General features: G+C 45.5%; 1 protein-coding gene and 1 pseudogene across 3 annotated transcripts in view; one reads left to right on the top strand and one right to left on the bottom strand.

Moving 5' to 3' along the window:
* Nucleotides 1–16,052, top strand: part of LOC105488339 (abhydrolase domain containing 2, acylglycerol lipase) — a 118,837-nt gene extending 102,785 nt beyond the window's left edge. For all 3 annotated transcript variants that reach the window (XM_011752287.3, XM_011752289.3, XM_011752286.3), the window contains 4 exons: nucleotides 1,263–1,373; nucleotides 4,155–4,224; nucleotides 6,324–6,408; nucleotides 8,551–16,052. In XM_011752287.3, the coding sequence (XP_011750589.1) occupies nucleotides 1,263–1,373; nucleotides 4,155–4,224; nucleotides 6,324–6,408; nucleotides 8,551–8,747 (463 nt within the window). In that variant the 3' untranslated portion in view covers nucleotides 8,748–16,052. The remainder of the gene's footprint in view (nucleotides 1–1,262; nucleotides 1,374–4,154; nucleotides 4,225–6,323; nucleotides 6,409–8,550) is intronic.
* LOC112427804 (vesicle-associated membrane protein-associated protein A pseudogene) lies at nucleotides 14,320–15,995 on the bottom strand (annotated as a pseudogene).
* Nucleotides 16,053–16,847: the final 795 nt, after the last annotated feature.

Genomic DNA, 16,847 nt, shown 5'->3' with positions numbered 1-16,847 from the left:
GTCCCCTGTGCTGGCTGACAAATCAGCTGTTCCCACTCGGCTCATGTTTGAGATATAGCAGTGTGCTGGGCACTGAGGTGCATGTGGCTGAGCCGAGGTTTGGATGGGTCTGGAGATTGCAGAGGTTTTGTAGCCAGAAGGGGTGGATCCAGGCCTCTGACACCAAGTCCAAGTCCTTTGTCTGCCTTTCTGCACCTCTGGAGTCGAAAGTGACTCCTCCCAGGAAACATTTGTTTTGCTAAAGGAACCTGGTCTTGCTACTAATTAGTCTAGAATGTTCAAATTATGAGACCCCTTTGAGTGTGTGCTAAGTATTTACATTTTTCAAATTTACTACAGAAAGTCAAACATCTAGAAATTTTAGGTTAACTTTGAATTTGTACATTCTGTCCAGTAGGTATATAATCTTCCTAACAGTCTTTTGAAAAAAATAAATGCTACAGAAATGTGTTCTTCTTTTGGAGAGGTTGTGAATGGGTAGCAGAACACCAAGTTGGCATAATAAATCCTTCCTTAATAAATCCAGGGCTATGCTTCAGCAAACTCAGTCTGCTTCTAGGTGTGTGACTGAGAGCCCTTGCTGGGAAGAGAGGTCAAAAGGGCATGTTGTGACCCCTACCTCTAATGTCATCCTCTCAAGATGGATTTTTTCTTAATAGAAATGCTGGTTCCACTTGGGGGTTGGGGAAAAAAAAAATGATTGCTCTCCTGAATAGATGTTAGCTTTTATCTGAGACACTAGAGAGCTGTTGATTTGCCCAAATGCTAAATGAGTTAACCCTTGTCTTCCTTGGTTTTTGTTTGTTTTTTTCCCACTCCTTCCTGCACACTGAGCCTTCCTTGTTAAGCAACACAAACAGCTCATTAAGGGGAAGGGTCTCTGCCAAGGGGGACATGGTCAACACAGTGTAAGGACGAGGCCCCTATGGCTTGGCCCACGGCCCACCACTCACCACAGGGCCCATCTTGAGTCCCCCTCCCCTGTGCTGAAGGTTTTTGAATATTCAACTAGGTTCAAACCCAATCTTTAGTTTGTCTGGGTACCCCTGAAAAGGGAAATAAGGTTTTGACATTCATCTTTCTATAGTTATTCAAAAGTCAACAGCGCCAGCTCATCCTCTGGGATGTTCCAAAGGTTAAAGATTCTATTTCTAACTGACCACAGTGGGTCTGCCTCCTGGCTTGCTCTGGCAAGGAAGCAGGCTCTGCTGTGATTGTTCATCCCCCACATCTTAATCTCTGTTTGCTTTTGTTTGCTCTAGGCAAGCTCTTTTTGGAGACCACGTTAAGAAACCCCAGAGCCTGGAGGACACGGACTTGAGCCGGCTCTACACAGCAACATCCCTGATGCAGATTGATGACAATGTGATGAGGTATGTCCGCGCAGGCGGGAGAGAGATGCTCTGGGGCAGGGTGCCAGTCGGGAGGCTGCAGGTCAGCTCTGCCTAGCACTAGTGCTTTGCTCTGCCTACTTTAGTGTTAAGGGTGCTTTTTTTCCCTTTAAGTAAGTGTCTAGTGTTTAAAAACAGAAGATTTCACAGGAACATTTAAATGTCTAGTTTCTCCTGGAAAATAGGAAAAGGATCTGACGACCCATTCTGCATTCCTACAAAGCATAGTTAGCTTGATTCAAGGAACTGGGGCGTGCAGGCCCTAGCGTGGGCAGTCTTCACCCTACCTGTCCTGCCTCAACAACAGGGCAAGTGTCAGGTGCCACATTAATCTGCATTTTGCAGTGAAGTAAAAGGCAAAGGAAGTATTTCTTGTACTTCTCTGTGTCTCTAACAAGAATAGAAAAACTGGCTGGGGGCAGTGTCTCACGCCTGTAATCCTAGGAGGATTTGGGAGGCCATGGGGGAAGATCGCTTGAGCCCAGGAGGTTGAGGCTGCAGTAAGCCGTGTTCATGCCATTGCACTCCAGCCAGGGCGACACAGCAAGACCCTTCTCAAAATTAAAAAAAAAAAAAAAAGTAGGAAAACAGAAGATAGACCAAGAGGGCTGTGTGTTTCAAGCAAAATGAACAGAGCCTCTTACTTTGGGGCATGGAGACTCCCCTGAGTGTGAGACACAAATACTGCCCACTTCATTCATCTACTCTACCTGCCTCTCTCCTCCAGGCACCTGAGGTTGCAATCTTGATAGTGTCTTCTTTCCTGGTACCAGTAGATTCTGATTGAGGTTACCCTTAGCTGAAAAAGGAAAAGTTGACTTCTGACCTCATCATTCTCTTTAAAGACGTGATCCTTTTTATTTAACAATCATTTGAGGCCAGGAACAGTGGCTCATGCCTGTAATTCCAGCACTTTGGGAGGCTGAGGCTGGAGGATCACGTGAGGTGAGGAGTTTGAGACCAGCCTGGGCAACATAGCAAGTCCCTGTCTCTACAAAAAAAAATTGAAAAATAAAAATAGCCAGGCATAGTGGCACACACACCTGTAGTCCCAGCTGCTTGGGAGGCTGAGATGGGAGGATCACTTGAGCTCATGAGTTTGAGATTACAGTGAGCTATGGTCACAACACTGCAGTGGAGCCCAACTTAGGCAACAGGGCAAGGTCCTGTCCCTAAAAAATAAAAAATAAATTATTTGATATTTTTAGATGTAGTTTAAAACAAGCAATTATTCTTCATCTAATAGATAGGCAGATATTGACCTGAGGGTATAGGATCTCTGCTTTGCTTTGCTTCCTTACGAGATTTTAGTAGCCTTCTTACACCAAGTAACCTTGAAATATGCCTGCTAACAGTTTCTCAAAGGAAATGAAAACTAGGAAATTGCTGGTATGTTCAGAAGGTGAAAAACGCATCTTACCCACCCTCACTTAAGATAAGGTGTGTGACTGTATTGCGGTGTGTAGTAAGAAAAAAAGAAAAACAAATTAAATTTCCCATTCATCTCCTAAATTTTTTATGCCCAAAAGAGAATGTTTCTCAACACTCTCCAAAGTCTTTCCTCTTTAATAGTGTTGGATAGTAGCAATTTTATGATCATAACCAGTCTTGGTGGCCTCCTCATAGATCCATCCCAGCAATACTGGAGGGATAGAATGCATTCCCTGCCTGCTGAGACTGCAAACGAACTGATTTCACAAGGACAGGCATCTTGGCGATGATCTCTACACTTGGCCTCCTCCCTGTCAAGAGGGCCCTAATAGTCCAGCCTGAGCTTTCCAGGCCATTCCCAGGCAGAGATGTCTAATGAGATCCACAGCTTTCGGGGAGGGAGGATAGCTTAAAGACCCTAGTCAGAACAGGAAGACCCGCCATTCAGAAGTCAGAGGCCCTAATCTGTGTCGGAAAGAGGTTTTGAGATCCTCTGGCCTGGGCCTCCTGGTGTCAGAGCTCCAGGATGAACCTTGTGGGGCCTCTGGGAGCACAGAGCAGAGCAGGGCAGAGCTGCGGCCCCTCATTCATGCCGAGCACCGAAGGTTTTGTTACCTGCCAGTTTATCTCTATTGCTCCGTAGTCAGAGATATGGAGCAGTAGTCAGAGATAAAGGGACAGAATTGGTAACTTTGAATGACAGTCTCATTTCTGTTATCTAATACATATTTTATTCCAGTTCACAGTGGTCCTGTTACTCCACCAAGAACTCTGTTAATAGGAAACTTCCAGTAAATGTCCTTGAATTTCAGTTTCTCCATATCTGTAGTGACAACTGGTTTTATACTGCCTCAAGAGATGTAACATACACTAATAATTACATAGATAACAATTACTACAGGGTAATTACTCTGGGTGGGTCATGATGGTAGTAAGCACTTTAACATCATAAGTCTCACAGTTCCATTGAGGAAGGCCCTGCCTTCAGATTCATTTTATACAGGAGAAGCTGAGGCTCAGATAAGTTGAACCATTTGCCCAAGATCACATAGCTAGTAAATGACCGAAGCAGGATTTGAACCCCAATGCCAAAGCCAGTGCTCTTAACCCCGAATCTTGCTACCTACATACATTACATTGATATGATGAGTTAGCGCAGGATCTGGAACAGTCATAAAATCAGCTCAGCATTCAGGCCTAACTCCTGCCTCTGTCTACTCTACCAATGCCACAAGTTAGCATGAGGAACTGGAGCCATAATCGGCTCAGCATTCTGATCTTATGACCAATGTTTTATCCTTTTTCTTTTTTTCTTTTTCTGGTGTGTTCCAGGAAGTTTCATGGCTATAACTCCCTGAAGGAATACTATGAGGAAGAAAGTTGCATGCGGTACCTGCACAGGGTGAGTGACCATCACTGGCTCAGAATTAGCATCACTCCATCCAGCCTCGCACACAATACAACAAATATCCCTCCTAAATTTTCCTGGTGGAAGCTTAGCTGGAATCTGGCTCCAACCGCTCTTTTAGCTTGGATTTGTTTATTGAACCGTACTTTCTCCCTCTGTAACTGCCATACATTAATCCCAGAGCTGCCCCTTAGACTGGTGTGCTCCCATATCTGTGTGAGGGCCTTTAAAATTGCTCCAACACCCACCTTTTTGTTAGTCTTCCTTTGACAGCATAATCCTGTCTGATTTCTGCCAGATCAATGAGATCTGTCTAGGTTTCTTACCATGCGGGACCCTCTTTTGGCCATTCTGTATTTTGTTACCATAGTGCCTAAGACTGAACTCAAAATTCCTGCCATTATCTGGTAAAGCACAGAGTAAAGCTGATGTGTTTCTGCATCAAAGTGAAGATGAGCATTTCTTTTTTTTTCTTTTTCTTTTTCTTTTTTTTCTTTTTTCTTGGTGTTTTTTTTTTTTTTTTTTTTTTTTTTTTGAGATGGTGTCTCACTCTATCGCCCAGGCTGGAGTGCAATGGCGCAGTCTCTGCTCACCATAACCTCCACCTCCTAGGTTCAAGCGATTCTCCTGCCTCAGCCTCCTGAGTAGCTAGGATTACAGGAGTGCACCACCACACCTGGCTACTTTTTGTATTTTTAGTAGAGACGGGGTTTCACCATGTTGGTCATTCTGGTCTCAAACTCCTGACCTCGTGATCTACCTGCCTCAGCCTCCCAAAATGCTGGGATTACAGGCGTGAGCCACCACGCCCAGCTGAGTGTGTCTGTTGATAAGGTAGACTGGTTTGTATTAATGCAACTTTTAGCAGCTACAATAAACCTTGTGTGTATTAAGTTTGTGGCCAACCAAAATCTCCATATGTTTGTTTAACCTGAATGACCAACAAGCCAGTCTCCCCTGTTTATCCAAACACAGGAATTCCCATTTATTCTTGTCAATGTCCACTTGTAGGTTTGGCCCACCATTCCCCTGGCTAAAGCAGATCACTGGGAACTGTAGTTGTGCTATCTTATCAGCCATCCCTCCTAGTTTAGCATCATCAGACTTTTGATGTCATCATTTAAGCCATTATAGGAATGTTGAGCTGTCTAGAGCCAACATCAGAGACCTACAGGATAGCACAATCATTCACTGCCTCAGTATGGCTGTTCAATGACATCTGAGTCTCCCTATCAGTACCATCTCCACTAAAATGAAAAAGAAGGCTATTGGCTGTTTTAGTAAAGTGGATGTTGAATGCAACCCTGCCAATGGTTTTCCAATATCCACCAGCCTACTCCTGTTTTCAACCTTCATATTCTTTTTCTTTTTTCTTTTTTTTTTAAGAGACAGGGTCTTGCTCTGTTTCCCAGGCTAGAGTGCAGTGGCGTGATCATAGTTCACCACAACTTTGAAATCCTGGGCTCAAATGATCCTCCTGCCTCAGCCTCCTGAGTAGCTGGAACTATAGGCATGAGCCACACTCCTGACCTAGATTCTTTTGATTTGTTCTGTTTTTGTTTTTGTGTTTGTTTTAACAAATAGAGACTGGGTTGTGGGTCTCACTATGTTTCCCAGGCTGGTCTCAAACTCCTGGGCTCAAGCAGCCCTCCCACCTTACCCTCCCAAAGTGCTGGGATTACAGGCATGAACCACTGTGCCCAGCCTTGGCCTAGATTCCTCTAGAATCTCTTTTGTCTGGTGTGGAGTGCACTTCGTTTTTCCTTCCCGTGATATAAACTGAATTAATATGTACATAATTCATTATAAAGTCATTTCCTAAAAGGCATGGCTAATCTGAAACACTCTGATGATCATCAGGAAGCTTTGGTTCTGCACACTCCTGCTTCCAGGGCAGTAATCACAATGGCAGATGTAACTCATCACACTGCCGGAGAATACAAGGCGTCCTTACTCTACCTGTTCAGCAAGCTGAACTGTGACCCTCTTCCCTTTGCTTCAAAAATATGTCCAGCAGTGAGTTTGAGCCTTGAATCAATGGGGTCTGAAAATGGGAATCAGTCATTTAATTCTGCTTTATTTTCTTGTTGCAGATTTATGTTCCTCTCATGCTAGTTAATGCAGCTGACGATCCGTTGGTGCATGAAAGTCTTCTAACCATTCCAAAATCTCTTTCAGGTAAGTGTTTCTTCCTACTGCCCTCTCAGCAGCTCAGCAAATTGCCACAGTAAATTCTGTCACCTTCACTATGCTGTCATCTCCTGGAGACACCCTCTTTAGGGAAAGACATCTCATAGCAGTCAGTGTTCTTATTTTGTGTAGCCTGATAGTCCTCGGGCTATGATGGGGCCTGGGCATCAGGCTCCCCTCATGTTCCTCCCAGGGCATGAGACAGGACCACCATGTATATTCATAGCCAGTAGGGCTCTGGGGAATCACCTGATGTTCTGTGAAATTATCTCAGGGTTAGGGTTCCCTTAAGTTTGAGAGTTTGACATAAAGAGATATTTAGATTTAAAATTCGGGACTAGGTACGGTGACTAACACCTGTAATCCTAGCACTTTGTGAGGTTGCAGTGGGAGGATCACTTGAGGCCAGGAGTTCGAGACAAGCCTGGGCAATATAGTAAGACCCTACCTCTACAAAAAACTTGAAAATTAGCTGGACATGGGGAGGCTGAGGCAGGAGAATGGCATGAACTTGGGAGGCAGAGCTTGCAGTGAACCGAGATTGCGCCACTGCACTCCAGCCTGGGTGACAGAGCGAGACTCTGTCTAAAAGAAAAAAAAAATTAGCTGGACCTGGTGGCACATGCCTGTAGTCCTAGCTACTCAGGAGGCTGAGGCAGGAAGATCACTTGAGTCCAGGAGTTCAAGGCTGCAGCAAGCTGTGATTGTGTCACTGCACTCCAGCCTGGGCAACAGAGCAAGATTCTGTCTCTAAAAATAAATAAATATTAAAAAAAAATAAAATTTGACTTGAAAAGCAAAACAAAAAATCCTGTTCTGCTGTCTCTTGTGATAGCCTCTCCATCTGCTTTAAACATAAAAATAGAAGCAACTGGGCCGAGTGTGGTAACTCATGCCTATAAATCCCAGCACTTTGGGAGGCCGAGGTAGGCGGATCACTTGAAGTCAGGAGTTTGAGATCAGTCTGGCCAACATGGTGAAACCCCATCTCTACTAAAAGTACAAAAATTAGCTGGGCGTGGTGGTACATGCTACTGGAGAGACTGAGGCATAAGAATCGCTTGAACCCAGGAGTGGAGGTTGCAGTAATTTTTTCTGTCTCAAAAAAATCAAAAATAAAAAATAAAGTTAAGCTCTAGGTTATTATTTTTCAGGATGGCCACTTAGCATGTGGCGTTGAGAGCTTAGGCATCTTTTAACACAACATGCAGCTTTAAGAATCTTGAAGATAGGCCGGGCGCGGTGGCTCACGCCTGTAATCCCAGCACTTTGGGAGGCCAAGACGGGTGGATCATGAGGTCAGGAGATCAAGACCATCCTGTCTAACACAGTGAAACCCCGTCTCTACTAAAAAAAATACAAAAAATTAGCCGGGCATGGTGGCGGGCGCCTGTAGTCCCAGCTACTTGGGAGATTGAGGCAGGAGAATGGCGTGAACCCAGGAGGCGGAGCTTGCAGTGAGCCGAGATCGTGCCACTGCACTCCAGCCTGGGTGACACAGCGAGACTCCGTCTCAAAAAAACAAAAAAACCAATCTTGAAGATAAATGTCTGTAGTGAAAAATCATTGACTCCATTGAATTCTCCTTGTTCTCTAGCAAATGATACTGTAAATGCCATGAATCCCTACTCAGAGCCCAGCCGCCACCGCTAGCATGGGAATCACCTGGGAGCTTTTTAGAACTGGAGAATCTCAGCTCCCCCTTCAGGCTTATTAAATCAAAATCTGCATTTTAATAAGATATCCTCAGTGATTCCGATGCACAAAGTTAGGAAACACATTGAATCACCTGGGGAGCTTGAGCAATACCAACACTTGGGAATTCCCCTCCCTCACTCCTCCTCAACCTCCCACCCCCAGAGATTCTGATTTAATTCATCTGGGCCAGCCTGGGTGTAAGCTGGTGCCCATTCAGCTCCAAGCCAAGCTGTATTCTAAAACCTGCTAGGTACCACTGTCTTGCCTGCCCCCTCTTTGTTGAACAAGGCAGAGTGAGTAGAGATTGAATGCCCACTTAGGTGACTGCCCCTGTGGGGAAAACCCAGGCTACCCTAGCCAGCTCACCTCTGCACCTCCTGTCCTGGAGCAAACTAGAGAACAGTAACTCACTCAGCTGCCTTTCCCCTGCAGAGAAACGAGAGAACGTCATGTTTGTGCTGCCTCTGCATGGGGGCCACTTGGGCTTCTTTGAGGGCTCTGTGCTGTTCCCGGAGCCCCTGACATGGATGGATAAGCTGGTGGTGGAGTACGCCAACGCCATTTGCCAATGGGAGCGTAACAAGTCACAGTGCTCTGACACGGAGCAGGTGGAGGCTGACCTGGAGTGAGGCCTCCGGACTCTGGCATGCTCCAGCAGCCCTCCTCTGGAAGCTGCGTCCCCTCACCCCCTGTTTCAGGTCTCCCATCTCCCTCAGTGACCTGGATCTGACCTCACACCATCAGCAGGGGGCACCCACCATGCACACCTGTCTCGGAGTAGGCAGCTCTTCCTGGGAGCTCCAGCTTATTTTTGTGCTTAGTTACTGGTTTTCTCCATTGCATTGTTAGTCATGGTGACAAGTGACAGAGTTCTTGCCCTCTGTCCAGTTTCAGCATCTGGTTGCTTTTAAGCCAAGTACATCTAGTTTGCCTATTAAAAATGTGTCTGAATAGCAAGTTTGCTTTGCCACCAAAAGGCTTTTCCCTGAGAACAGTGAAGGGTGTATGTCATTTTGTGGTGGTTTGTATGTGTCCTTACGTAGACCTTAAAAAGAGCTCACCCTTCCAGGCCAATGCTGAAGACACAGCTCAGCTTGGAAGCCTGAGAAGCCAGGCTTCCCAGGCCAGAGTGTGGCTTCTTAAATGGCAAAGGATATTCCTTTGAGTCACAAGCCAAGTTTTCACCCTATCTTCTAAGATCATTTCCCTACACTTTGCTGCTGCTGAGAGTTACATGGGGCACTTGTTAAAAATTCAGCCTCCCAGGTCCCTCCCCTCGGAGAGGCTGAATCACTGGGTCTGGGAAGGAGCCTGGGGATTTTAATTTTTGACAAGTGCCCCAGATGATTCTCATCACCAAGCAAATTTTGGAAGTGCTGTTCAACAGCGCCCTTGAATTGGAAACATCTTCATAGCTCATTTTATTGGAATTCATAATCAATCAGGGGTATCCCCTAGCTCCCATGGTCTCCAGAGCAGCAAGGCCAGCTATGGAGCTGCCATCATGTGACCACAGTGTGATGTCTCAGAAGGGCTCTGGGTGGGCTGAGCATCTGGGCTGTGCCCTGGCTCAGCTTTTCACCCTCAACAAAGTCCCTGTGGACTTCAGTTTCTTCACCTCTAAAATGGGGGACTTGGACCAGGTAGATTGCTGAGCTCACTACCAGGTTCAAAGTTCAATGACAAACTCAGTTTACTGAGGTTTGAGAGAACATCCCTCCAGGGGAGCCTGGGAGCTGCTCTCCCAGTCTAAGCATGTAGATATCATCATTTGCGTTTTGTGTGTGTGTGTGTCCCTTATTTGATAAAAAGATGTTTTGGTGTTGTTTTTGTTTTTTTTTTTAAGCACTCACTTGTAATTTTAGTTTTTAAACCCAAGTTCCTCTAACTTTGCTTTTTGATACCAAACAATTCAAAAGTTGGACCTGAGTTTGGAGACAGATATTTCCAACCTAAGTGGGTATTATTTTGAAACCAGATTTTTAATTTAATAGCCTATATTTGTAGTCTGTTGGATAGGTGTTTCCAAAGTGTGTCTTCTGAAGTGAAAACACAACTCTAGGTTTCAAGTACTCCTTTTCTCCGATCCTGTGGTACTTGAATATCTAAAAACCCTGCACTTTGAAAAATCAGCAGTTGCTATCTGGAACTAAACAGAACTATGAGTAAAATTGCCTGGATACTTTAAAAAGATAGTTTCCCTCCTTCATCTCCTTTGACTCCAGGACAGACTGGAATATAAGTAATGGGTCTGCATGGATGTTTCAGGGATGAAAGGAGCCACCTGAGCACCTGAGTGCCAACCCTCAGGGCCACAGGTGGGTGTGGTTTGGGCACGGGTCCAAGTGACTGTGACGGGAACGTCCGTAACCTGAAGAAGTTGTTTTCTGACAATCACCAAATCGTCTGAATAACATCAAAAACAGCCCTTGTCTCAGAAAATTGAGATTTCTGTGGTCTCAACTTTGCTTTGGTATAATTTCTGACACTCGCCAACCTCTATCATTATGACTTTCTTCCCCCCAGTGTATTATTTCTCGAATACATTTCCTTTTCATGTTCTTTTAGCACAGACTGGCACTTTACCCCTCAATTTGGAAGCTATTCCCTCTCCTTTTACTTTTCCCTTCACCCAACTACAGCTGTGATCCTGACGATTGATAGTCATATTTCTGCCACTACTACCTTCATTTCTCAAGGCTTTTTATGAGAATAGGTGAACCAAGCAATAACATCCTAGGATTGAATCACCACCACAAAAGAGCGAGAGGCTCCTTTCATATGCCTGAGGCCACACCCCTTAACCTATTCTGACAACATAGTGGCTGGCCCAGGTACTAGCTCCATTCAGAAATTTGGGAAGAGAAAAGACAGCCCTGTTGTCACACAAACCGGTGTGGGGGAGGGTGGAGCCTGGTCTGCATGGCAGTCCTGGTGGCCCCTGTGGAGGACAGGCAGGGCTGGCAGCATAGCCTTTGTTGCTACACAACCGGAATTTGCTCCCCCAGGACTGTGGGAGCCAATGTCCCAGCTGAAATCTTTTTAGTGTGTGACTCTGAATGGCACTCACATTCCATTTTGGCTCACATGAAATTAACTGAAGCCCTTTGTTCAAGCTTCAGGCTCTTGGGCATGGAAATGCGAATGTGACTGTGGCTGTCTTACTGGAGAATTCTTGTTTGTCCCTGAATGAGAGCACAGAGGCATTGAATTTACAGAGCTGCAAACTTGCCTGATAAATGAGGGAGTGGCAGTTTCTAGATAGGTCATCCTTTTTCCTTCCTCCAGGTGTCCTTGCCTTTCTTCCCAAAGTCATTCATTTCTGATGATTATATGAATCCCCCTTTTGCTAGTAAGGTTCTATTTGGGCGAAAACAAGGCTGAATTTTTAAAGAGTATTTGAATATTATATTTTAGAATCAAACTGAGGTTATAAATTGCATCAACCGGACAATTCCATTGCAGGAATAATGTGTTAAAAACCAATGGGGAGAAGCACCCACATCTCTCCTGTAGTACTCCGTGTCTCATAAGCAATTTGAAGATACTTATAAGTAACTGATTCCAGTCAAATTAGGTTTAACTGACTCAAAAAATTGTGTCAAGTTTCTTTAATGTTTTTATGTTAGAAGTGAGTTTAACAGACTTGAAGAAAACTGTTATCTTTTCCTGCTGTGAGTTTACACGAATGACTCCAGAGCAGAGTGAAAGCAGAAAGCTGTTGGTTGCAATATTCTCCTCTCTGCAGCATTTTACGCTTACTGGGAACCTTATGAGTCACCATAAGAGTGGAAATATACCTGAGTTCTTGTCCTAATGGTCTCTAATTCACAGTGGATCATGGGCAAATCACCTCACCTCTCTGAGCCTGTACCCTCCTCTTAGACCATCTCTAAGACCATTTAATCTATTTACACATCATTTGCTTGAACATTGCTGAACATCAGTGTGAACTTGGCTTCTCCAGCCCTTGCAGGTGGAAACAACTATGTCAAGGCTCAAGGCTCATGCTGAGGGGACTTGGAGGGAGGGGGCTTCTGCATTAAGCTTTCCTGGTGAAGACCCTTGATCTTGTCCAAAGCCCTGTGTCTTTGACTGGCTTCTCTTCAGAGTCCCCATTGTGATCGTAAGATCCTTGCTATTCTGAGGGTGGTCTTGTGACTGTGGCAGGTGCTGGCCGCTGGAATGAGGAGCCTATCTCCATCCTCCAGTGTGACTCAGGCAGAGCATTGAGAATTCCCAGGGCAGAAATCCTTCCTGCTCAGGCTTTCATTTCTAAAACTACAGTCTCCATTAAAGCTGAACTTTCTGGGTAGCTGAGCTTATATGCCCGGCATCTGAATGAGAGCTCTCTTTGTAACTGTGGGACTGGAGATCTATTTTGCCAGCTCCTGAGAAACAATACACGTGTTCTTGTTTGTGTTTGCTCGGCAAGCAGATGTCTGAGATGTAAGAGGCTTTTCTTTTCCTGTGCCATTGATTCCGACTTAGAGCTGAAGTAAAGATCACTGAAACATCACGTCAAGTTGAAGTCACTCATAGGTCTTTGTCCTTTAGGCAGGACAGGAGAGTCATTAAGAAGCATTTCACTGTAGCATTCTGTCACAATATCATCTGGAATTGTTTTCTTTGCCCAGAAAGCCTTAACTTGCCTCTAGAGAATCCCTGGTATTACAACAATATTGTGGCATTAGAATTCAAATTCTTCTGCTGTGGAAGTTTGAAGCGAAACTGCAGCAAAACCAGAGAATTTCCTCAAGTGGACTGAGGCTCCTTGTTATCTTATGCTCCCATCCCTCCCTCAACAATATGAGTGATCCAGAACTGGCCCAAACACCTCAGCTCTGGCCCCTTTTTACCCTTCTTGGCCTTACTCTGCTGTTCAAAGCCACTTTGGATTGCTTGGATGCTTTGAAAAGCCATGAAAAGTAGCCTGCCTGTGGCATTTAGAGGCCAAGCAATTGATGGAAAGTGTTTCTTCTACCTCTGTTATCTAAGCAGAGGGAAGTAAACCCCTTACGCCCCTACTGCCCCCAGTTACCCTAGAATTGCTTTTGCCAAATTGTAGTTGAAGCTAAGGAAGGGGGATCTGGCCCCTGCTGACAGAGGGAACTGGAATGCCACACAAGGCAAGGCCTGCTTCCTTCCCGTCTCTGCTGCTGCTACCTCCGAATGCTGCAGCCCAGGCTTCCTCTTACAGTGGCCCTTGGAAGTAGGCCGCAGAGTAGACAGCTGCTTCTTTTGGAAGAGTCAGTCCCCCGTGTTTTCTGAACTGTTTTTCCTAGCATGTATGTGGGTAGAGCTTTCATGCATCTCCAATAATAAGAAGCTGAAGTTAGTTTTATTTTATTCTCCAATTTAAAACTTTTATTTAAAAAGTAAACTATTATTAATGTCGAAAATGCAAACTTGGGGAGAGCAAAAAGATCACACATAAGGCTGTCACTTCACACTTGGAGGGTTGCACAGCAGCCGGGCAGAGGCGCTCCTCACTTCCCAGACGGGGCAGCGGGCGGCAGAGACGCACCTCACTTCCCAGACAGTGCAGCAGCCAGGCAGAGACGCACCTCACTTCCCAGACAGTGCAGCAGCCAGGCAGAGACGCACCTCACTTCCCAGACAGTGCAGCAGCCAGGCAGAGACGCACCTCACTTCCCAGATGGTGGGTGGCCAGGCAGAGGCATTCCTCACTTCCCAGAAGGTACAGTGGCCGGACAGAGACACTCCTCACTTCCCAGACAGGGCAGGGGCCGGGCAGAGGTATGCCTCACTTCCAAGATGGTGGGACAGCTGGGCAGAGGCGCTCCTTGCTTCCCAGAGGGTGGGCAGCCAGCCAGGAAGAACGCTCCTCACTTCCCAGAGGGTGGGCGGCCAGACAGGCGCGCTTCTCACTTCCCAGATGGGCAGCCCCCAGGCAGAGGCCCTCCTCACTTCCCAGATGGGGCAGGGGCCTGGCAGAAGCGCTCCTCACTTCCCAGAGGGTGGGCGGCCAAGCAGAAAGGCTTCTCACTTCCCAGACGGGATAGAGGCTGGGCAGAGGCGCTCCCCACTTCCCAGAACAATTCTTTATGAATTTCATAAAGGATTGAATGTGCAACTGAAACCTGCTAGTGATGATCTGGTAATATACAATTTGTCCAGTAGCCAAACAGTTTGTTTTTATTGTGTTTTCTAACCGTAAGAGATCATTAAACGCAAAGCCTATACGGCACTGTACACACACAAAAGAAAATGGTCACCGCAGGCCATACTACCAATGAAATGGTAGGTAAACGAATCTTTTTCTGGTCAAGAAAAAAAAAAAGAAATAGCACTTTGTATGCTTCACTCTACAAGATGAATTTCACTAGAAAGAATCCAATGAAGGCCGGGCATGGTGGCTCCCGCCTGTAATCCCAGCACTTTGGAGGCCAAGGCGGGTGGATCGCCTGAGGTTAGGAGTTCGAGACCAACCTGGCCAACATGGTGAAACCCCGTCTCTACTAAAAATGCAAAAATTAGCTGGGTGTGGTGGTGGGCGCCTGTAATCCCAGCTACTAGGGGAGGCTGAGGTGGGAGAATTGCTTGAACCCAGGAGACAGGTTGCAGTGAGCCGAGATCATGCCACTGCACTCCAGCCTGGGGGACAAGAGTGAGACTCCGTCTCCAAAAGACAAAGAATCCAATGAAAATGGCTGCAATTACAACAAGAAGTGAAGGAAGAGGACTGGTGACATCTCTGAAGGATGCAGTTGAGGCTGATCCAGGTTTATCCGAATGTGCTACCTTTCTGAGCCTTAAACCTTCATCTCTCAGGTGTCGATTTTCTTCTGATAGCTTCATCATTTCTCCCTGAAGTCTTTTACACTCTTCTGTTAGTTTCCTTGTTGCGGTGTCATTGAGTGAAACACTGTGTGGTTTTGGCATGGGTCCATCTTGTTCAGATGCATTCAGTGGAACAGCTTTGCTAGGTTCCATGTCATTCAATTTATCATGTTCATTGGGCATTTCAAATACACATCTCAATTTGGAATCCATTAATTCGTCAGGTTTTGCCTCTTTCCACACAACTTCCATATCTGAAGTGTTCAGTGGAGCAAAAATTGTACCATACACTTGTGTTTACTCTTTTCATTCGGATCATAGTCAAAGGGCTGTAGCATTACTGAAACAGTCACAGTTGACCCTGGGTCAATAATTCCCCTGTTGGGCCTCACACAGTACCGGTGAGGCGCTGTAGTCTTCAGTTTGAAACACACTTTTCTATCCGATGGATTTCGCAATTTAAGATTTATAGTGACTACATCTGTGAAGGGGCCTTTGAATTTGAGGTCTGTGGGCAGGTCGAGGACCAGGATCTGCTCGTGCTTCGCCATGGCCCCGGAGGTGGACGCCATCAGAGAGACGGCACAGAGCAGCGAGGCGGTTTGCTCGCTGGGGGCGGGGACGATGGCGAGGGGGGAGGGGGAGCGAGTTTGCATCTCTCCTTTTCCTGGTTAGTCTCTGTTCAACCACATTCTTATGTTGGCAGATCTGCTTCCCGATTGACTTTTTGAGAACCATCACTTTCACATTCCTAATTCTGATTTTGTTTTGTTTTGTTTTGTTTGGGTTTCTGAAACTTAAAATGCTGCCCTGAAAATACTATATTTTTGAGTTTGTGTTCTGAAAGCCTCTGTGCTGCTGGATCTTTGGGGGGGAAATACAGGATCCTTCAGCATTGAGGTGTTTAAGATTTGCAACTAGCAATGCAATTTTTTCTAAATATGGGGATATTTACCTTTAATAAGAAATTATACTAAACAATGATGTCCTTGATCATTTTATGTGCTCATATTACTTTCGATTCTACTATGATTGTGTGGTGGTGAACAAAGATCATTACAAACAAAAACTGTAATTTTGTTATATTTGATTCAATGGAATTTACTTAAAAAATAAAGACTAAAAATGTGGTGTGGCTATGTGTCCTTTGTATAGTGGCAGTTTTCCATCTGAAAGGATTCTTCCTGTGTCTTCACCAAAGTATGAGATTAATGGAAATACACAAAACCCCATTTTTGCACCACAACTGATGTTAGTCCATCTTCGCAAACAAATACCAAAACCTTGACCGGGCCACAAGCATCTTCACAACCCCATCTTCTCCAGGCAAGAAAGCCAAGAACTAAAATAAGTGAAGTATCTGTTTTCTACTTTTTTATTTTTTAGAGACAGATTCTTGCTCTGTGGCCCAGGCTGGAGTGCAGTGGCATGATCACAGCTCACTGCAGCCTTGACCTCTTGGGCTCAAGCAATCCTCCTGCCTTAGCCTCCCGAGTAGCCCCTGGGACTACAGGGACTTGCTACTGTACCTGGCTAATTTTTTAGTTTTTAGTTTTTTGCTGTGTTGCCCAGGCTGGTCTCAAACTTAAGTTCAAACAGTCCTCCCGCCTTGGCCTACCAAAGTGTTGGGATTATAGCTGTGAGCCACCATGCCCAGCCTCAGTGTTTTAATCATTTCTTAAAAGTGAATCATGAAGACAAAATGCAAGGCAAGGTGTAAATGGTGCTTGCCATGTGTGATTTGTAGGCTTTTCCAATAATGTTCTTTGAAAAGACTAGGTGAGGCTGGGTGCGGTGGCTCACGCCTGTAATCCCAGCACTTTGGGAGACCGAGGCAGGTCTGAGGCGAACCTGAGGTCGGGAGTTCAAGACCAGCCTGACCAACATGGAGAAACCCTGTCTCTACTAAAAATACAAAATTAGCT

Source organism: Macaca nemestrina, chromosome 7 (assembly GCF_043159975.1).
Source record: "Macaca nemestrina isolate mMacNem1 chromosome 7, mMacNem.hap1, whole genome shotgun sequence".
Lineage (NCBI taxonomy): Eukaryota > Metazoa > Chordata > Mammalia > Primates > Cercopithecidae > Macaca > Macaca nemestrina.
The sequence above is the reverse complement of the archived record's forward strand: the minus strand, read 5'-3'. Positions and strand labels throughout refer to the sequence as shown.